Genomic DNA, 19,216 nt, shown 5'->3' on the forward strand with positions numbered 1-19,216 from the left:
TCAAATAAATACAGGCTTGGTGAGTCTGGTGTTCAAAAACTTTTGACTGGTAGTGTACATATAAAACTATATAACAATTATATGATCTATTGGTAGCCTAATTTAAGGTTCTTTCTATTCCACTGCAAAAAAAAATAAAAATAATAATAATAATAGAGACGATAAAAGACGATAACTGGACACCACTTGCTGAAATAAGCATGCATAGTACTATTTGAAATGTTTATCATTCCGTAGTTTATACTATTTCACAAAATAATAATAGGCACTGTACAGTATGCACTTACAGCCAATAATAGCGTACAACAATACTAGCGTACAGCACACTGTACTGTATGCAGTACGCTAGTATTCCATTTCATTTAATTCACAAAGAGGTGAGTAAATGGGCCGGGCTTAAATCTTTAGCTTGCCGGCGTGATTGACAGTTATAATCGCCAATCCTTGAAAAGATATTTATTTTGTTTTGGTCCCTCGTCCAATCGTAATTGATGGAATGTCGAAAAGGGGCGGGCCCCCACCTGCGTCACTAGGAGCAGATCGTTGCTGCACTGGCCGGCGAGGAGGAGGGAGAATTGGGGGTCGGGGGACTCTCCGACGAGACTCGCTGGACAAAATCTAATAACTCCAAACAAACCCGGAGCTTAAATTAGGCGCGTGTAAACGGACAGGACTTCATGCATGTGCTGCGTTAAAAGCTTCATTTTCTCTCGCTACGGGCCCGAAGGCCTGAGGATTTGAGTGATTATTGGATCCAGAGTTTCAGCCAACACAGAGATCTGCCCAATACATGACGGATAAATGCTTGGAAGTCTGTTCTTCAGGGGCTATTTCATGTGTTCCCGATTTGAACCGCCAAACCGGCTTAATTTAGGACACATTCGGACATTCAAATCAGAATTAAAGGGATGGTTTATCTCAGTTAGCACGGCGGCTAATAACTCGCTTATTCACAATGAATCAATATTAGCCGTTAGCAGTTAGCATGTGCGGCTAATTTAAAAGAATAAATCCGTATTAAATGATCTCAGACGGATATTATCTAGTGATATGGTGTCAGTCACGTGTCGTATATCCTGTTGTATTGATTGCTTGGATGCTAAAGCCTTAGGTCTTCTGTTGCACTGTGTCTAAATGCATGGAGTCCCGTTATATGACTGGCACAGATAGTAAAATACCTCTTGAGTCTGGAACAGCAAGACAGCACAGCAGTAAATGCTGACTCTCTGTGTTTATTTCAGCCCTTCATGCACCTTCATTTAGCTTGAGTTTATTCATTGGATCCACTGATTCACATTTGATGACAGAAGCAGCTTAGACTAACCACCTGAGCAGGTAGAGCACATACTTGTGTGTATCATCATGGGAAATACAGCATCCTGCTGCGTGTCTCCCAGTGGGAGCCCCAAACTACCCCGTCAGGTGGAGCGTCTGGAGGACTATCAGATCAACACAGACCTGAGCGATGACACCGGTCCATACTTGCAGCACATCAGTGACCGAGAGGTTCCCGATGGTAAGTTCTAGCAGGTGACCTCAATTGCTCAGTCCTGCTAGTGGAGATCAACCTTCTGGACTAACCCTGTTCAAACACACCTGAACTAGCTCATCAAGGTCTTAATGCTTACTTGATGATAATAATACAGACGTGTTGGAAATCGGAAATTTGAAGTTGGAAATCGAGAACTAAATCTAGAACTTTAACCAAAATGTTGTAGGTTTGAATCCTGCAAGTGTTATTCCATGACAGCAACGGTCACCAAAAAATTATATACTATTCTGTTCTTTACCATACTTGTGTTTCCTCATTTGTGTGCCACTGCCACAGCTTCTTGAGGAACTTTACTGCTGTGATCCGATGCCTTGACCTCGTCTCACGGGTCAGGTTTCTGTTAAGAGCTGAACACTTTAAGTGCTGTTGGTTTGCTCTGAAAATGGGTGGCCAATGACATTTTCGGTCTGAATAACAATTGCAGATTTTACTAATTAGCTACCCTAAGTAACATTACTGAAAGAAAGAAAGTTTATGGAGATGTTAGAAGGATAACTGTTAGTATTTGGGATATTTGTGTGATGCCTCTTGGGATTGTTTGCAGTCTTTACTGCTGTTTATTTAGCCTGAGCTATTTTACCCTCAGGGGAGATGCATATAGTCTCTCTCTCTCTCTCTCACACACACACACTCACAAATAACTTCCAGTGATGTATTTAGAGCAACATGTCTTCATCTTTGGCTTAAAGCACATATGACAGCAGTGTAAACTCCACTACTGCGGTTGCGGTTAATCCTTTATGATTGGGACATTCCAGGCCATGGTTAATTTGCAATAATGTTGGACATGAGAATAAAAACGATTCTAAGTTTAACTAGCAGAGACGATCAAAAATGTGTAGTATTCCTGGCATCCCACTGATGTAGAGCTTGGGACAGCTGCATTCTCTCCTTATCTCGCTCTCTCATTGGGAATCTCCATGAGGCACGTTTTGTTCCCTTTGGGGCTTAGAGGTTAAGTTTGGATAAACTTAGGCTTCCTGTATTGAACTGTCTCACTACGTATAGAATCATTCCTCTGGTTTGTTATGCCAGTGTTTCCCAATCTTTCTCCTTAATCAACACCAAAACAGAAGAGGGGCGAAGTGTAAGAAAGACAAGCACTGATATGATATTGATCTATTTTAGTACTGGCAACACTGAAAATCAAGTTGTGAATTTTCTTTAAGTAAAACGAAATCTATCTGTTAGGTATGCATACCCCTTGTTGGGAATCACTGTGCTATGCCCCACTACAAGTGTGTTCCTCCCTTCAGTGAGGACGGCTGCCCTACCCCCAGGGGTTATTTTTGACATTGATGGTGGGGGAATGGGAGTGTCAGTTGAGTACATGAGCTTTAGAGACCTATGGAATGAGTGAATCTCAGGAGCCATTTACACGACAATGCGTTTTGGGGACTGAAAACGCATGTTTTTGAAAACGGGTTTCAAAGTGTAAGTTTTTGAAAATGCCACTGTTATTGTTTCCGTGTAAACACCCAATAAGGGAATCTTTGAAAAAGGTGACGTCATCCGCGTGCGTAGTATTTGTTAGGTATGTAGACGTGCAGTACGTGTCGATTTTAAAGGTAAGCACGAACAAACATACACAACAATGGCGGAGTACATGGTACTGTTGTTTCTGCTAAAGAGTTAGCGAACGCTTCTTCAGCAAAGTGTGGATTTACTTCACCAATATTACAACCAACAGCGGAGATGCATCAGGTACTGTTTACTAACAACGTGATAGCTCCAACTACTGGCCTGGCATACGTAATACAGCATTTTTGTCCATTTTTACGGATATGTGTAAACGTGAATCATTTTAAAAACGCAAGGGAAAATCATTTAAGTTTTTGGATACATCGATGACGTGTAAACGTAGCCTCAGTTGTTAAGAACATACTCTACTATTCAAAAGTTTGGGTTCTTTTTTTCATGTGGAAGGAAATGAATACTTGCATTCAGCAAGGATATATTAAATTGATTTAGCGACAGTAAGATTACATTGTTACAAAAATTAAATTTAAAACATGTTCTGTTGTATCACTGTTTCCACAAAAATATTAAGCAGCACAACTGTTTTCAATATTGAGAATAACTAATGTTACTTGAGCACTAAATCAGCATATTAGAATGTTTTCTGAAGGATCATGTGACATTCAGCATTGTGGTCACAGAATTAAATTACATTTTAAAATATATTGCATACATTAAACAGAAAACAGTTATTTAACTTGTGACCATATTTCAAAATATTACTGCTTTTTTATAGTATTTCTTAATAAAAAATGCAGCCTCAGTGAGCACTGACATCTTTCAAAAGCGTTAAATATTCTTAGAACCCCAAAATTTGAACCGTAATGTATGCTAAAGGGACAGTTCATTTAAAAAAAAAAAACAATAATACAAAACAAAGAGAGCGACTGGTCTTTCTGTATTTCCACAGAAGTCACAAAGGTTTGCAGCAGCATGAGAATGAGTAAATGGTGACAGAACTGTTAGTTTTTATTGAACTAATCCTTTAAAGCAATAATTCATGGGAGGTCATTACAGGGCTTTTACCACAGTTTAAGGAGTGTTCTTATGCACCAAGTCAGGTGGAGTAAAATCACTATAACGCACGGCCTCAAGATTTTGATCTAATCTTTATGTGTGATCCACTAAGAAAAAACGCATTTGTATTTGCCAACAGTGTGACGTTAGCTTTGCGTTTTATCACTGAGTTTGCGAACGTATAATTGCCTTTAGTTTGCCACCCTTGGACTAAAGCTGCCTTGTCACCAGGTGTTCCTGCACCTCCCTATTGGTCAGCATTCTCTCTCACCCATGTCCATCGATCTCTCAGGGGAAGGAGTCTGGGCCTCAGCTCCAACAAGAGTTTGGTTGAGAAATAAGTCTTCAGGTTTGCCCAACTAATTTGGACTTGTCATTCTCACTTTGCCATGCCATTGATATCCTCGGGTAGGAAGTGGCTGTGAATTTTTGTGTTGGAGAAAGATATCAAGACTGGTACTGCCAGGTTCTGAGGTTTTCATTTATTAGAGTACGTGTTTGGATGTACTTGAATTTAGTCTTTTAGAAATTATCTGCACCTTGCACTGACCATATTTTAACATGAAGGTGAACTGAAGCAAGAATAGGGTCTTCGAGTGACATTTTGATAGATATCTTTGCCATATCGATATGTTATTAATTTAACTAGCTATAAACTTTCTTTATAAATTATAAACTTGAATATTTATCTAATATTTATCGTTTCATAGCTGTTGACCAGCCAGAAAAAAAGTTAGAAGCAGAAAAAAAAAATGATGCCAATGCCTACTTGTGGGCACAGTGACTCTTTGGTAATGTTATGAATGCTACATGCATTGTGATTTGCCTTGTGATCCATTGTACATTTAGGGCCATACACTGTAAAGTAAAATCATCCAAAGCTGGGTACCCTGAACTTCCTCAAGAATTCTTCTGTCCTGCACCTGCGCTACACCTCCTGCCAGTTTTGTAGCTCCCATGACATGGTTGCAGCTGTCCAAACATCTCCTTGGAGTGTGTTTACTGTACAACTTAGCAGCACTGGCACAAATCTTTTGACCCTGTCTCCATGTAATTCCAGAAGAATGTCTCTTCACTGGCTGATGTAGACACCTTTCAGTGAAGTGGCCTGGGCAATATCCTCAATACTTATGTTCTGAACAACATTTGGGGTAGAATATTTGTACATTTTATGGCTGTAGACTTAAAACCATTTACAAACTCATCTCCCAGGGAATGCAGTAATGTGTAGTAAGGTCCATTTTGATCCGTTGGCATGGCTCCTGTGGCACATGGCGGTGTGGGAGGAGCTCAGTGTGTGAGCTCGCGTTGTTCTATTGCAGTGCCCATACAATAGGCGTATTGTGCCCCCACTCCTTTCACTCATGTGGCCAGAGCGGGTAGCAGCATGCCCCTGCCAATCAGTTTGAGCGCTCAGAGCAGGACGAAATACCACCTTATCTCCCTTGTAGGGGAAATGTTTCTGTATAAAGATGAATATTTATTCTGTTGGACAGTTGAAGGATTATGTATGTCACCACCGGTGTACTTCTAGCTCATTTCTTTAAAATTGATTCTTGGTTTGCCTTGTTATTGTGCAAATATAATGAACAGGAAAAACTGAATATTATGCTTTACTAAAAGTACACTACTGATGCATTAAAGTGACAGTAAACACATTTTAAAATGTTTCTACATCAAATGAGTGCTGTTTTTTTTTAAGATTGATAATTAGAAATATTTCTTGAGCACCAAATCAGTATATGAGATTTCTGAAGGATCATGTGACACTCAAGACTAGTAATCGCTGTGGAAAATTCAGCTTTTCCATCATAGGAATAAATTACATTTAAAAAAATATAATAATATTTCAATAATTATACTGTTTTTACTGTATTTTTGATCAAATAAATGCAATCTAGTTGAGCAAAAAAAAAAACATTAGACTCAGGGACAGTAAAAATGTATTAACCCAAAACATTTGAAACTGCAAATGGTATTGTGTATGTAAAATTATGTGTGAAATGTTAACACTTTGAAAGTTTTATATTTCATTGATATTAAAGTACATACCACCCATTCTTTTTTTTCTTTTTCAGATTTATTTTTTTCTTTTTCTTTTTTGTGTGACTTTTTTTTAGTATAGGACAGTATAGAAGTGACAGGGAGTGAAGTGGGATCGGGAAAGGCCCTCAAGCGGGGATTTAAACTCGGGACGCCCATAGCGCAATGTTTTCCCACCTGACCATACCACCCATTCCTGGATGTTTATTTGCCTATTGTTTGTAATTATGCCCTTATATTGTTGATTGATTGATTGATTATCTGTCTTCTAGATTTGGCTTTAGAGTCCAACCCATCAGATCATGCCCGTGCCAGCACGATCTTCCTCAGCAAGTCACAGACAGATGGTGAGTGTTTCCTAAAATTGTCATCTAATGAGTTAATCATTTCATTTTACTTCCTTGTTAGTAGCTGCATATTAACTAGTGTCCTGACCCATACTGTTAATAGCTGGAAAGACACTTTGGTAAATGGCCACTGGTACAGCTTGTCAATATTTGATGAAGAAATGTTAAACGACAAAACCCCTGCCTTTCTTTTCAGTACGGGACAGGAGGAAAAGCAATCACATAAACCACGTGAGTGAATGTGTTTTGGAGTTTGTTTTGTGGTTGTGCTTGGTTATAAGGAACGTCTTTCTGCAAGCGTATTAAAAGTTGGTCCTTTCTGAAGTCTCACCTGGTCTGCCTTCGAAGAAGTACAGCTCCTGCTCTACGATATTCATTGATGATAGTACCGTCAGTCAGCCCAACCTGAAAAGCACAATCAAATGGTCGGTAAAGTTCATTGTATTATTTCATGCTTTTTTTAGAACTCTTTCTACAGTCCTGTTCATAGTAAAATATATACACATTAATGAGCTACATAATGAGTACATACCACTGAATGCATGTAAAAAATTATTGGAGGGCTGTGTGTTGTGTGTTTTATTTTGCTTTATATTTTGACCACCTTTCTGTTCTCTGTTTCCAGTGTCACATTAGCAATATATTATCACATTAAAAAAAGGTACGTTTTATTTGGTTATTTTCCACAAGCATCATTTGACCTAAATTTTTAAATGGTTTTGCATATAAAAAGTGTTCTGGGATTTTTTTTATTTTTTTATTATTATTTCAGGGACTCCGATAGGTCATTGGACATCTTTGATGAAAAAATGCACCCCTTATCTGTAAGTTAACCGCTTCTTTTTCTTTTTTTAGTAACATCTGCAGCTGTTGGACAGCTGCACATTTTATAGTCACTATTTGGTATTGTTCAGACAGGCTGCAATATCTATTTTTTTCTGTGCATTAAATCCGTTTAGCTGTTTAGTCTGAGCAGCAAAAATGTTATGCAATCCGATTTGTACATTTGATTAAAATCCATTTGAAATGGGCTTTTGAAAAAGCATTTGTGAACAGTCAATTATTTTTGTTATTTGGGACTTGACATATAACACACTCTGTGAGAAGTCATTTATTTTTTCTCACTCCTAGCCCATATAGTTAGCTTATGTTCTCCCACTTGCCACAATGACAGAGACACTTTGTTATAGTAGAAGATCTCTTGGTATCATACTGACATTATTAATGAACATAACACTCATATTAATTGAAACACATTTGAGCTTGAAGTTGAGCTAGAAATTTTGAACATATTAGCATATAATGTGTATGAATGCTACCTTTGGCAGAGGGAGCAGGTTCCTGATGATTACTCCCGCACAGACCCCGAACACAAACTCATCTATCGATTCGTCCGGACACTGTTCAGCGCTGCACAGCTCACAGCCGAGTGTGCGATCGTCACTCTGGTAAGAGAATAGCAGCCTTTCTTACTGGTCTGGTCCACTTTCAGTTTATTCTGTACAATGACAAATACCAGGGGCTTTGGTTTTTGATGGAAGTGCTGAGGTACAGTTTCCTGATGTCCACTAGAGGACAGCAGAGCACCAGAGAATGGATCATCATGTGTTTGTTTAACCAGTGTTGTCCACAACCACAAAACATCTGATTATTTACAATCAATTATTTTTATAAAACTTTGTACAAAATAAGGTTCAGTTGTTATAATTAGTTATTAGGTATCATGAACAAACAACAAAACTGTTTTTACAGCATTTATTAATAAAAGTTAATGCTAATTTAGATTTAGAAATATTCTTTTGTTCATTGTTAATTCAGATTAATTTCTGATACATGAACTCATGTTCATTATACAACATAATATATTGAATAAATACACGCTACCGTTCAAGAGTTTGGGCTCAGTAGGTTTGATTTATTTCATGGTTTTTAATGAATACTTCTTTACAGTAAGGATGCATCAAGTTGATCAAAAAGACACAGAAAAGATTATGATACTAAAGACTATGATTTTAAATAAATGCTAATCTTTAGAACTTTCTATTCCCAAAAACAAATCAAAGAATCCCAAAAAGTAGAATTACAAAAAATGTTGAAACTAATTTTACTTTCGCTCCAAACCAGCATATTAGAATGATTTCTGAAAGATCATGTGATGCTGAAAATGTCGTTTTTTTTAATTATTATTATTCTAAATGGAGACAAAAAAAATCTTACCAGACTTAAATATTTCAACTTTTATGTAGAAATGAACCTAGAATAACATCACCGGGACAAACTCATTCTGTTTTTCTTCCTGAAATAAATAGATGCTGTAAAAGTATTGTTAATTGTTATATCTTAAGTATTGCATCAGCTAATGTTATTGAACTAAATGTAATTAAAAAGATTTTCCAGTGTGTTAATTCTAATTGGCACACAATAATACATATGCTTTATGCTTTATATTAAGTTGCCTTTGTAAGAAGCATCTTTTGAAAACATACGTGTCCACTGTCTTTGCTGCAGGTATATCTGGAGAGGCTGTTGACGTATGCCGAGCTGGATATTTGCCCATCTAACTGGAAGAGGATTGTTCTGGGAGCCATCCTTCTGGCCTCGAAAGTCTGGGACGATCAGGCCGTGTGGAACGTCGACTACTGTCAGATTCTCAAAGACATCACTGTTGAGGACATGTGAGTGAGATGATCTAGACACTGTCCGTTCTGCTGAAATGTTACAGTCAAAATAATCTAGAACAAAACGTCTTGATGTGATACATCAACACACCATCCAAAATCCAACATGTGCTGCAGACAGGAGACAGTACTGTGTGTCACTTCACTCCTCTGCCAACTCATTCCAGTCTACAACTCATACATACCTCACAACTTCCCGTATTCCTTGGATCAAGCATGCCAGATTTACAAAAAAATGATGCGACACACTTCAAAACCTTGTTTTTTGTTTGTTCTCATGTCTCAATATCCATATAAATGACACAGACAGGGTTTGTGTGTGTACGTGTCTGTTCTGCCTGATTGTGTATGTTAAAGGCCATGTCCCTCTTCTCTCCTCTCTGCCCCTTCGCTCTATTTTCATCCCTTTCATTGAAGCAGTCTTTGTGAGCCTCTGGGCTGGCGGGCTTCAAGTGCTCTCAGACTCCTCTACAATGGTCCAGGCTCTCGCCCACTCCATTTGTTGCCCCTAGCGACTGAACCGCCTCCCTCCCCCCCTCTTGCAACACCACCCATACCAACCTCCACCTAATGTCTGCTTTTCCCAAAACAGTCAGGTGACACGGTGACAGTCTCCATACCTGCTCTCAGACGCAGCAGAGAATCTCTAGGATGGTTTGGGAGTGTAAAAGATTTTAAATATTACTATTATAATAAACTAGTGAAAAAACAGCATGAACATATGTATCTGTATGTATATGTATCATAGACACACACACAATTATAATCAGCAAGGGTGTATTGAGTTAGTGACAGTAAAGATATTTACAAAAATATCAGTAAAAACGTTCCAAAAAATGCTCTTTTTTTTTTTAAGGGTTACTCCACCCCAAAATGAAAATTTTGTCATTAATCACTTACCCCCATGTCGTTCCAAACCCTTAAAAGCTTTGTTCGTCTTCGGAACACAGTTTAAGATATTTTGGATGAAAACCGGGAGGCCTGTGACTGTCCCATAGACTGCCAAGTAAATAACAGTGTCAAGGTCGAAAGGTGTTCCTGTCTTTTCATAAAACCCAGATTGCACGTCTGATGGCAGATGGAGTATACTGACGACGACTTTCATACCTTTTATGGACCTTGAAAATACACGTAGAAACAGTGCATCCTTGATAGTCACAGGCCTCCCCGTTTTCATCCCAATTATCTTAAATTGTGTTCGGAAGGCGGGTTTGGAACGACATGGGGGTAAGTGATTAATGACAAAATTTTCATTTTGGGGTGGAGTATCCCTTTAACTTTATATTCAAAGAATCTTGAAAAAGAAAAAAAACTATCACTGTTTCCACAAAAATATAAACAGCACAAATGTTTTCATCTTTGATATAAATATTTATTGAGTACCAAATCCGTTATGATTGATTATTGAAGGATCATGTGATATTGAAGACTAGAGTAATGGCTGGTAAAAATTAATTTTTGCCATTAGAGAAATAAATGACATTAACAAAAATATTAAAATAGAAAGCACTTCCCTTAAAATGGAATAATATTTCACAATATTGCTGTTATACTGTATTTTTAATTAGCACAAGAAAGTTATATCATAAACAAAGTTTTACCAAACTAATTTTGTCCTCTATTTTTCTGGTTATCTTTTTTTAATATCTGTCTTTATTTACATTGGTACTATTGTCTGTGATTTCAACTCCGAAAAGACAATCTTGACTCATTGAATCTCACAATCCATTTTTCAGGAATGAGATGGAAAGACACTTTCTGGAGCTGCTGCAGTTTAACATTAATGTGCCGGCCAGCGTCTACGCCAAGTATTACTTTGACTTGCGCTCTTTAGCAGACGACAACAACCTGAGTTTTCCTTTGGAGCCATTGAGCAACGAACGAGCGCAGAAATTAGAGGTGGGCAGCAGACCTAATAAATTGACTAATTTTTGAATGTAAAGCCATGCTTCCTTTTCTAATGGGTCAATTTATTTGCAAAAATTCTCATATAATTTCTTTCTTTTAAAGGCTATCTCAAGACTATGCGAGGATAAGTACAAGGATCTGAGCAGAGTGGCCATGCGGAGATCATTCAGCGCAGACAACCTAGTGGGCATCCGCAGATCCAATGCCGTTCTTTCTTAGAGATTTTTCTCGGAACCGTGGCCACTCCCAGATGAAGCTCAATAGACACAACTCATTCTTTTCCTCCGCATTTGGCGACGTTATGCCGGTTGAAAGATCCTACACCTTACCCAACCGATGCAGAACAACATAGAGACAAAAACAGATGGAATGGTTTCTTTTGTTTGTTTTTTTGCTTACTATGTAGGCTACTAGCTGTGAACTGTCAGTTTTTAATTGAAATCATTTGCAGATGGAGTATTTTAAATAAACACTAATCATGTAACACGTCTGAATTTATGTTGGAAGAATGTTTTACAAGGTCAGCTGTCAAAATGGTGGTTTGTGTTTTTGTTGCATTACACTGAAAAATGAATCCAGGGATTTTAACACTTACAGCTCTTTCTTTCACAATAAGGGCTCATTAACTTTGTTAGAACCATATTTGTTTTAAACAATGTAAAAGAAAATATGAATAAAGTGCAGGTTTTTAGTGCCTGTTACAAAATCTGAAATTGAAATTTATAGCATTTCTACTAACAAAACAAACATTTTTGGATTTGTTTTTTAGATCAGTGGGGTGAACAGTTTTTTTTTCCTCTCTAAAACAGCAGTAAAAATAAAAGCACATCAAATGATGGACCAAATGTTTGACTTGCCAGTTCACAAATTGCTCCTCACTTTTATTCTCTACCAGTAAGAGAAACAAAAGAAACATGTAAAAGACACTTTTCATAAATATCTAAGAATCTCTTTAAAATTGTAGCACTGTATTTCATATCTTTTACAAAACATATGTACAGAGTTGCAGTCTGGACTCTTAAAAGGACATGTCTTCTACAAGATTTACATATGAATAGAGCCAAACAAGTATGTACACACAACCAGACATGCAGCAAGATCGTGAGGCATTTTAAAAGACTACACAGGAAAAGTTATTTCTACAACATCTTGGACAGATAAAAGTAGCCAAACAATGCTTACACTTACAACTTAATGCTCCACTGAAAGATTTCACACAGATCTACAAAAACAATGTTTACAGATTCTGTCTGCTAAAAGTGCATACCCAACACTGGTTTTCTGATTCAAAACACAAATAAGGTCAAATGACAAGAAAAAACAACCAAAGACTGGATCATGAGGCTTTACGAGGAAATTAACAGACCAAAAGAAATGATGTTGTTCCACTTTGTTTTGAAACCAGTTTATATTTGGCCTTCTACTCAACAAACCTAAGCTGGTGGTTAACACCTGAACCTCATGAAAGTTGAACCACTGACCACAAGAGGGGAGTCAAGATCACACTAGACCTATAGATTCTTCAAACAGCTCTATAGATGGTACATTCAGATCCCTAACACTGCCCAATAGATGCTAACCAACAATCTATTATCAGTGGAGAGATGGCTTTGAAACACAAGCTGTTAAGTGGTTGTTGAGGGACACTGAAGAACATTCGGTCAGCATTAACCTGTGCAGAAATGCCTGCAACAACTTTAAGTGAATGTGAACGGCTTCTTTACTAGACCTCCACTTGCCCAGTATAAGATGAAAAACTATTGTTCTTGTTGACAGAATGCATGAAAGCACCGATTTACATCCTGCATCCAAATTTGTAAATGAGAAACCTGGAGACGGTATTTAAAATGATCCTACTGACATCCTGTAAAATGCTGATAAAGTCACAAACACAGCAGAGCGACTGTAATCTGAGATATCACAAAGTTCTTGAATAGCATTATTTACAAGAATACACAAATAAATAAAATATCTCCACAACCCCCTCAATTTGTCTTGACTCATATCAAGTATTAACCTTCTGAGATCTTTTTTCCATCATTCACAATCTAAAAAACATAGAAGATGGCTACCATGCTTGCTACGATTGTAGAGATCATCTTTTCCTCACAAAGTATCAACATGTTCATTGCTTTGCAAATTGGACCAGTGAATGAGAAGAGCTTGACTACAATGAAACAACCAATAGTCTGTAAAAATCCTTCATAATATATTCGTTCCGTCTATCATATCCAGTGATGTTGGTCGAATAGACACCTGCTCATTCAGAGACATGACCTGCACACTTCATGCATCACTCATTTGACAGTTTTAGGGTTTATAAAGGACAAGGGCTTTCTGGCCAATGCTCAGACATGTGATGAAGGTGCTGATTTGTGATAGGTCCCAGTGGGTGCCGTTCCGGCTCGGGCTGTGAGAGCGGTGCTGGCCTCGCTGTACATGGACGAGCCTGATACAGGTGGCTTCCGTGTCCTACAGGGGAGGTACCGCGCCACAAAGCGTCTCCAGGACTCCAGAGTCTTCCCGGACCAGATCCAAACACCCGAGGTAATGCCTACTACAAGGCACATGAAGTATTTCAGCATGAAGACAGCATAGTCCGGCCCCACGCTGAGCTGCTGGCGCTCGGACGGGCAAGAACAGGCCAGTGCCTGCTCCCAACCTGGCCTGTAATGTTGCTCATACACCAGGCAAGCCACCACAATAGTTGCGGGCACGGTGTACAGGACGGTGAAGAGCCCAATCCGGATCATTAACTTCTCCAGCTTGTCCGTCTTGGTGCCACCCTGTTTAATAACGCTGCGGATCCGGAAGAGTGAAACAAATCCGGCCAGAAGGAAGAGGGAGCCAGTGAAGAGGTAGACGACCAGCGGTGCCAATACGAAGCCACGTAGGCTCTCCAAACTCTGGTTGCCGACGTAACAGATCCCAGCCACAGGGTCACCATCCACCGAACTCAAAGCCAGGACAGCAATGGTCTTGACACTAGGGACGAGCCAAGCAGCAAGGTGGAAGTACTGCGAGTAACCCGCGATGGCCTCATTTCCCCATTTCATTCCTGCTGCCAGGAACCAGGTGAAGGAAAGCACCACCCACCAGATGGAGCTGGCCATTCCAAAAAAATATATGAGCAGGAAAACTAGCGTGCAAAGGGCTGGACCCGTGGTGTCATAGAGGATGTGCTGTTGGTTGCCAGAGCCCTCACAAGCTACCCGCTCATGGCCCGCAAGCAGTCGCACGATGTACCCCAGCGACACAAACAGATAACAAGCAGCCAGGAAGATAATCGGCCGCTCTGGATATTTGAAACGCTCCATGTCGATGAGGAAAGTAGCCACAGTGGTGAGTGTCGAGACAAAGCACAGCACCGACCAAAGGCCGATCCAGAAGGTTGTGAAGGCATGCTCATCCAGGGAAAAGTAAGGTTGGTGGCAAGGCAAAGCGCAATTGGGTAGAGAGCTGGTATGTACCCGGTTATGAAGAGGATGTGCGTCCTGCTTAATTGTCACTAGGGGGTTTCGACAATGGCACTCGCGGTCACACTTCTGCGGTGGAGCAGATTTTGCAGTGGTTCTATGTCTTGGAGTTCCTTTGGGAGTGGGTTTGGTGAAAGGAGGTGACAGAGTTGTGGTCTCACTGCTGTTCCTGTCCATACAAAGCCGATCGGTGTCGCCCAGCATAGGCAGCTGCTCACAACTCATCCGCTCCGGCCACTCAAACCCATACTGGATCATGAGGGGGGAGCAACCCCTCTTAGCCCTCTCGCACACAGACCTGCATGGGGGCAGAGGCTTTTTGTACTCCTGAAGACATATTGGGGTGTACATACTGCACAGGAAAAAAAGCAAGTCCGGGGAGCAACGGATACGGACAAGTGGCCAAAACTGGTGCACTTCCAAGCCGACTTCCTCCTGGGTGTCATGATTGAACTGGTTGGGCATGTAGGTGTGATTGTATCCAATCCCTTTGCACATCGGTACAGTGATGGGCTCACACACTATATCCTTAGAGGCAGCATCGCCAAGCCGAGACAGTTGCAACAGCAGCAGAACGTGAAGCCAAAATCCGACCAGGTGCATCCCTGAGGTCTCCATGGTGAAATGATGCTTATCTGCAGGTTTCCTCATACTGGAAAACTATGAATTTCAATTCTTGAGTATTTTCTCAGCTCAGGTTTTTCCCCTTACTTCCTTTCTTTCTTTTTTTAATTTATGGCTGCGTTTCGGAAAGAAGAAATCCCAAAAGGAAACCTTAATTGCTCCAGCAGCATGTCCACAGTCCACAAGGTTGTAAATCACAGTGAAGTTTCATTCCAGATCCCGAGCGCATTTTCTTCCAACTGTGTGAGTGCATTTCATACAGACCATGATCCTAAACACGGGCTGAAAGAGTCAGAGAACAACTACAGTTAAATCAAACAATAGCTTAATAATTCTACAGAAAATCATAAACATAGGATTGAGCGTCAGAACGTACCATGGAAAAGCACGCGCATCTGTGGACTAAATGGTCAATCATTCACCGAGTAAACCGTGTTAAGGTCGAAAGTTCATTTCCCGCGGATACACTGTAGCAAAGTAACATTTTAAGCGTCGGTTTCCTTTCTGATCTGCTTTAAATTCCACATGGCAGGTGAATGTATCCGATGAATGCAATCCGGCGGATTCACAACTAAAAAGACGCCGAAAAAATCGAGAAGAAAATAAGAGAAAGATACCTGACGTCCAAAAATAAATTCGTTTTTTAAAGTATATTAAGGGTGAATAATAGAAAAATAAAATCACCTTTCGTATTAGTGCTCAGAGCAACAGGTTTCAGGTGCTTCTTGCCATTTCCAGTGTGTTTCCTAGCAGTCCATTGGAGTCCTTTCACGCACTTTAACAGGTATAAACTACACAATTCCACGCCAAACTCTTCTACTAGTTTGTTGAGACCATATTTTTCTGTGTAGCAGAGCGTGTGTTCCCTCTGTTGGCTGCGGAGCCAGTAATTACTCACTTCGAAGAGGTTCAGTGGAGTGAAAATACTCCACCCGCAATGACACGCCCACGACTTTCAGGCCCCAACCCCTTTTTCACCAGGGGCCACTGACAGTCATCCGTGTGGAAAAAACGGCCCCATCTATCTATCTATCTATCTATCTATCTATCTATCTATCTATCTATCTATCTATCTATGAAACTTATATCTATATATATATAACTAATAGAGGCTATATAATTTCTGTTTTTGGTGTAACAGGTGTCATCATTTATATCATTGTGTGAAATTAAGCTTTTAATTATTTAATGAGTCCTGAACTATGACATGGTTTCCACCCTGAATTGAATAGAAAATGTGATAGTTACACTGGTTAGGCTTACTAGAAAAAGAGCTTAACAAATAAACAAAATGAAATGAAAAAAAAAAAAAAAAAAAGCCTGGGAAGATGCCACATGTTACTCATCTTACTGTAATGAGGATGTTTAAATTAGTCAGTGGTTATTTTTTATTTGGGTGGGGGGTGGGGTGAATTGCACTAGTGGTGAGTGTGTTTGACTATGAAAAGACCTTGAGTCTCTTGTGCAAGTGTATCCTGTATTACGTTTGTGTTTACCCACTGGGCCTATTCAGGACAGACGGAGCTGTGCAAACACTCAGATAATGACTCCTAACGCAAGCTTAATCACTCACGCCTCGACGAGACAAAGAAAGCAACAGAGAGGAGCACCTTGCCACACTGATACTCTGTTTGTGAACAGCTAGTGTGCACTAGGATGCTATCTCTAGGTCAGAGTTCAGAGGTTGTTTGCATTTTTGTGATGTTTGGAAGCATCAGCCAAATAAAACCAGTCCAAATATAAGGTGATGTTTGTTTTTGTCCTGTTTTGTGGTAAAGCACTGAACCTACAGCTGTAAATCTGAGTGATTTTTGGTTCCATGATTCTGTGAATAATTTAAACACTTGTTAACTTTAACTTAAATTTAACTAAATACTATTAAAAAATTATAATAAAGTTAATAAAGTTGAATAAAGTTGAAATTAAATATAAATATTACTTGAAAAACCTGAAAATTAAATATGTTGACAGTTGACATACTAAAATTACTAAAACAGAAATAAAAAATAAAGTTAAATAAAAATATAAAAAACTGACAAAGCATTAAATAAAATCACTTAAACTAAAATGAAAATGAAAACGAATGATTTAAAAATAAAAGCCATTAATACTATAATAGTATAAAAATACCATTGTCAGCTTAATTTAAAAAATCTATAAATAGCATTGAATTAAACAAATAAAAATCAAACCAAGTAACATTTATTTAAAAGAAAGAGAGCACTAACACTTTTTAAGCCAAATGTTTCATAAAAAGACGTTATTAGTTTCTAAATGATAATATAATAGATATACCATTCAAAATTAAGACACCCAAGTTGTCGAATGTTAGTGGATCATACTCATAGTTAATGTGATGAACTATACCAGTGTAAACAGAGGAAAAATAACATCACATTCTCTAGAAATCATTTTGGGAACATCAAGTTAAAAGTCATTGCAAAAACCACTTAGAAAATAACTTTACTAAGTGGTACAGTTACTACTTATGGGAGCCACTGTATGTACAGTATTAGTATATAATACTGATAAAGTACAGTCAAATTATTGCGCTATCCAGAGAAAAGTGAGACAGATTGTTGCCCATTCACGTCTGCACTGGTGCTATACAAACTCCACCGGTTACTTACTCATACAGGAAGCATGTTTAGGAATTCTTCACAGAAGGGTGGCTCTCTCTCTCTCACTCTCTCTCTCTCTCTCTCTCTCTCTCTCTCATTGTTGATTCAGTATTCTGTAATCTCACAGCTTTCTAGAAGTCCAAAGGTCTCACAGGGTGTGTGCCAGTATATGTGTGTGTTTAAAAGTGCAAGTGACCAATCCGGCTGCTCCGTCAGGTATTTCTAATGCTCGATTAACACTTAGATGACATCAGCTCACAGAAAGTCTGAGAAGACGAGAGTAAACAGAACTCTACATGCCATAGACTTGCTTAAGAATCAATCATTGAGACAGATGCGGCCACAAATGGCCGCTTACATTGTTTTCCTTGTAACGCTCGAGATGTTTGATTGTGTCTTAAATGCTATGGTAACCGAATCAATCTTTCCAGCCATTTGTGCACCTGTTTCATAGGTTACCTACACACACTGTCACACATTAACTCCAAAACCCCACCTTAAGGAGTCACAGGAGCGCCAACTAACTTCCTTTCAGTATTCTGTGTCCATGGTATGTTAGGCCTTGCTAAAGGGAAATTGCTAGTATGCGTACTTGTATAGTACTTAACTAGTCTGTGTGAGGAAATATAACCTGATTAAAATCAGTCTCAGTCATGCTCTAGATAAATCAGGCTTGGATTTATTTTGGTTGAGCTGTAGAGCGTTGTCAGCGTCAAATGACGTTGAAGTGTCTGTTTTATTTTGTGATGTCTCCTGGGCATGTAAATATCCCATGGTGGTTGGTTTTTCCTCTTTTTCACTCCCACCTCTCTTTCTTTACATGCCTGAACCTGTGTTTGGGCAAATGCTTTTATCTTATAATCGACTCTCCATGTCTGCGTGTGGACAGACAATTTGTACACAATGCCAATGTTATGCAATCTCACTAAATTGACCTTTTATCATCTGCATTGGCTTTCCTGTCTCTATCATGAGAAGATGAGAAGATATGGGATGCTTTTGTTGTATTTTGGTGAAGTACAGGGATAGGATATGGAATTGGAAAAGCTCAAGCAGTTAAAAAAACTGCAGCAGTTAAAATAAAATAAAAAAGATATTTACAAACGATATTTATAACTATTATATAATTATTTTAGATTTTAGAAAATATTAATAAGAATTAGAAAATCGCGATTAATCACATCCGAAATAAAAGTTTTTGTTTACAGAATATATGTGTGTGTACTGTGTATATTTATTATACTGTGTATATTTTTTTATGTATATATAATACATACACATGGATATATATATATATATATATATATATATATATATATATATATATATATATATATATATATATATATATATATATATATACATGAAAAATGTTTATATATTAAATGTATTTATATATAATTATATGAATATAAATATATACATCTAAATG

The 19,216-nt window shown here is 38.6% G+C and overlaps 2 protein-coding genes across 3 annotated transcripts; one reads left to right on the forward strand and one right to left on the reverse strand.

Moving 5' to 3' along the window:
* Positions 1-531: 531 nt before the first annotated feature.
* Positions 532-12,377, forward strand: ccnyl1 (cyclin Y-like 1). The gene is made up of 10 exons (XM_019110292.2): positions 532-1,516; positions 6,403-6,477; positions 6,674-6,708; positions 6,802-6,902; positions 7,103-7,138; positions 7,250-7,301; positions 7,806-7,925; positions 8,986-9,152; positions 10,892-11,054; positions 11,166-12,377. Exons 1-10 carry the CDS (start codon positions 1,363-1,365, stop codon positions 11,280-11,282), a joined length of 1,020 nt encoding a protein of 339 aa, XP_018965837.1. The 5' UTR covers positions 532-1,362; the 3' UTR covers positions 11,283-12,377.
* On the reverse strand, positions 11,917-16,154 carry LOC109096666 (frizzled-5-like). Of its 2 annotated transcripts, XM_042731135.1 has the most exons (3): positions 15,848-16,154; positions 15,540-15,734; positions 11,917-15,445 (listed from the first exon to the last, which is right to left on the reverse strand). In XM_042731135.1, exon 3 carries the CDS (start codon positions 15,188-15,190, stop codon positions 13,412-13,414), a length of 1,779 nt encoding a protein of 592 aa, XP_042587069.1. In that variant the 5' UTR covers positions 15,191-15,445; positions 15,540-15,734; positions 15,848-16,154; the 3' UTR covers positions 11,917-13,411. The 2 variants fall into 2 exon arrangements, with proteins under 2 accessions (XP_042587069.1, XP_018965836.1); XM_019110291.2 differs by lacking the exon at positions 15,540-15,734.
* Between the last annotated feature and the right edge of the window lie 3,062 nt (positions 16,155-19,216).

This window comes from Cyprinus carpio, chromosome B9 (genome assembly GCF_018340385.1).
Source record: "Cyprinus carpio isolate SPL01 chromosome B9, ASM1834038v1, whole genome shotgun sequence".
Taxonomy (NCBI): Eukaryota; Metazoa; Chordata; class Actinopteri; order Cypriniformes; family Cyprinidae; genus Cyprinus; species Cyprinus carpio.

Coding starts and splice junctions, on each gene's coding strand:
- ccnyl1 (XM_019110292.2), top strand. CDS start 1,363: ATGGGAAATACAGCATCCTGCTGCGTGTCTCCCAGTGGGAGCCCCAAA. Junction 1,517..6,402: donor TGACCGAGAGGTTCCCGATG/GTAAGTTCTAGC, acceptor TCTGTCTTCTAG/ATTTGGCTTTAGAGTCCAAC. Junction 6,709..6,801: donor AAAGCAATCACATAAACCAC/GTGAGTGAATGT, acceptor GTCCTTTCTGAA/GTCTCACCTGGTCTGCCTTC.
- LOC109096666 (XM_019110291.2), bottom strand. CDS start 15,190: ATGAGGAAACCTGCAGATAAGCATCATTTCACCATGGAGACCTCAGGG.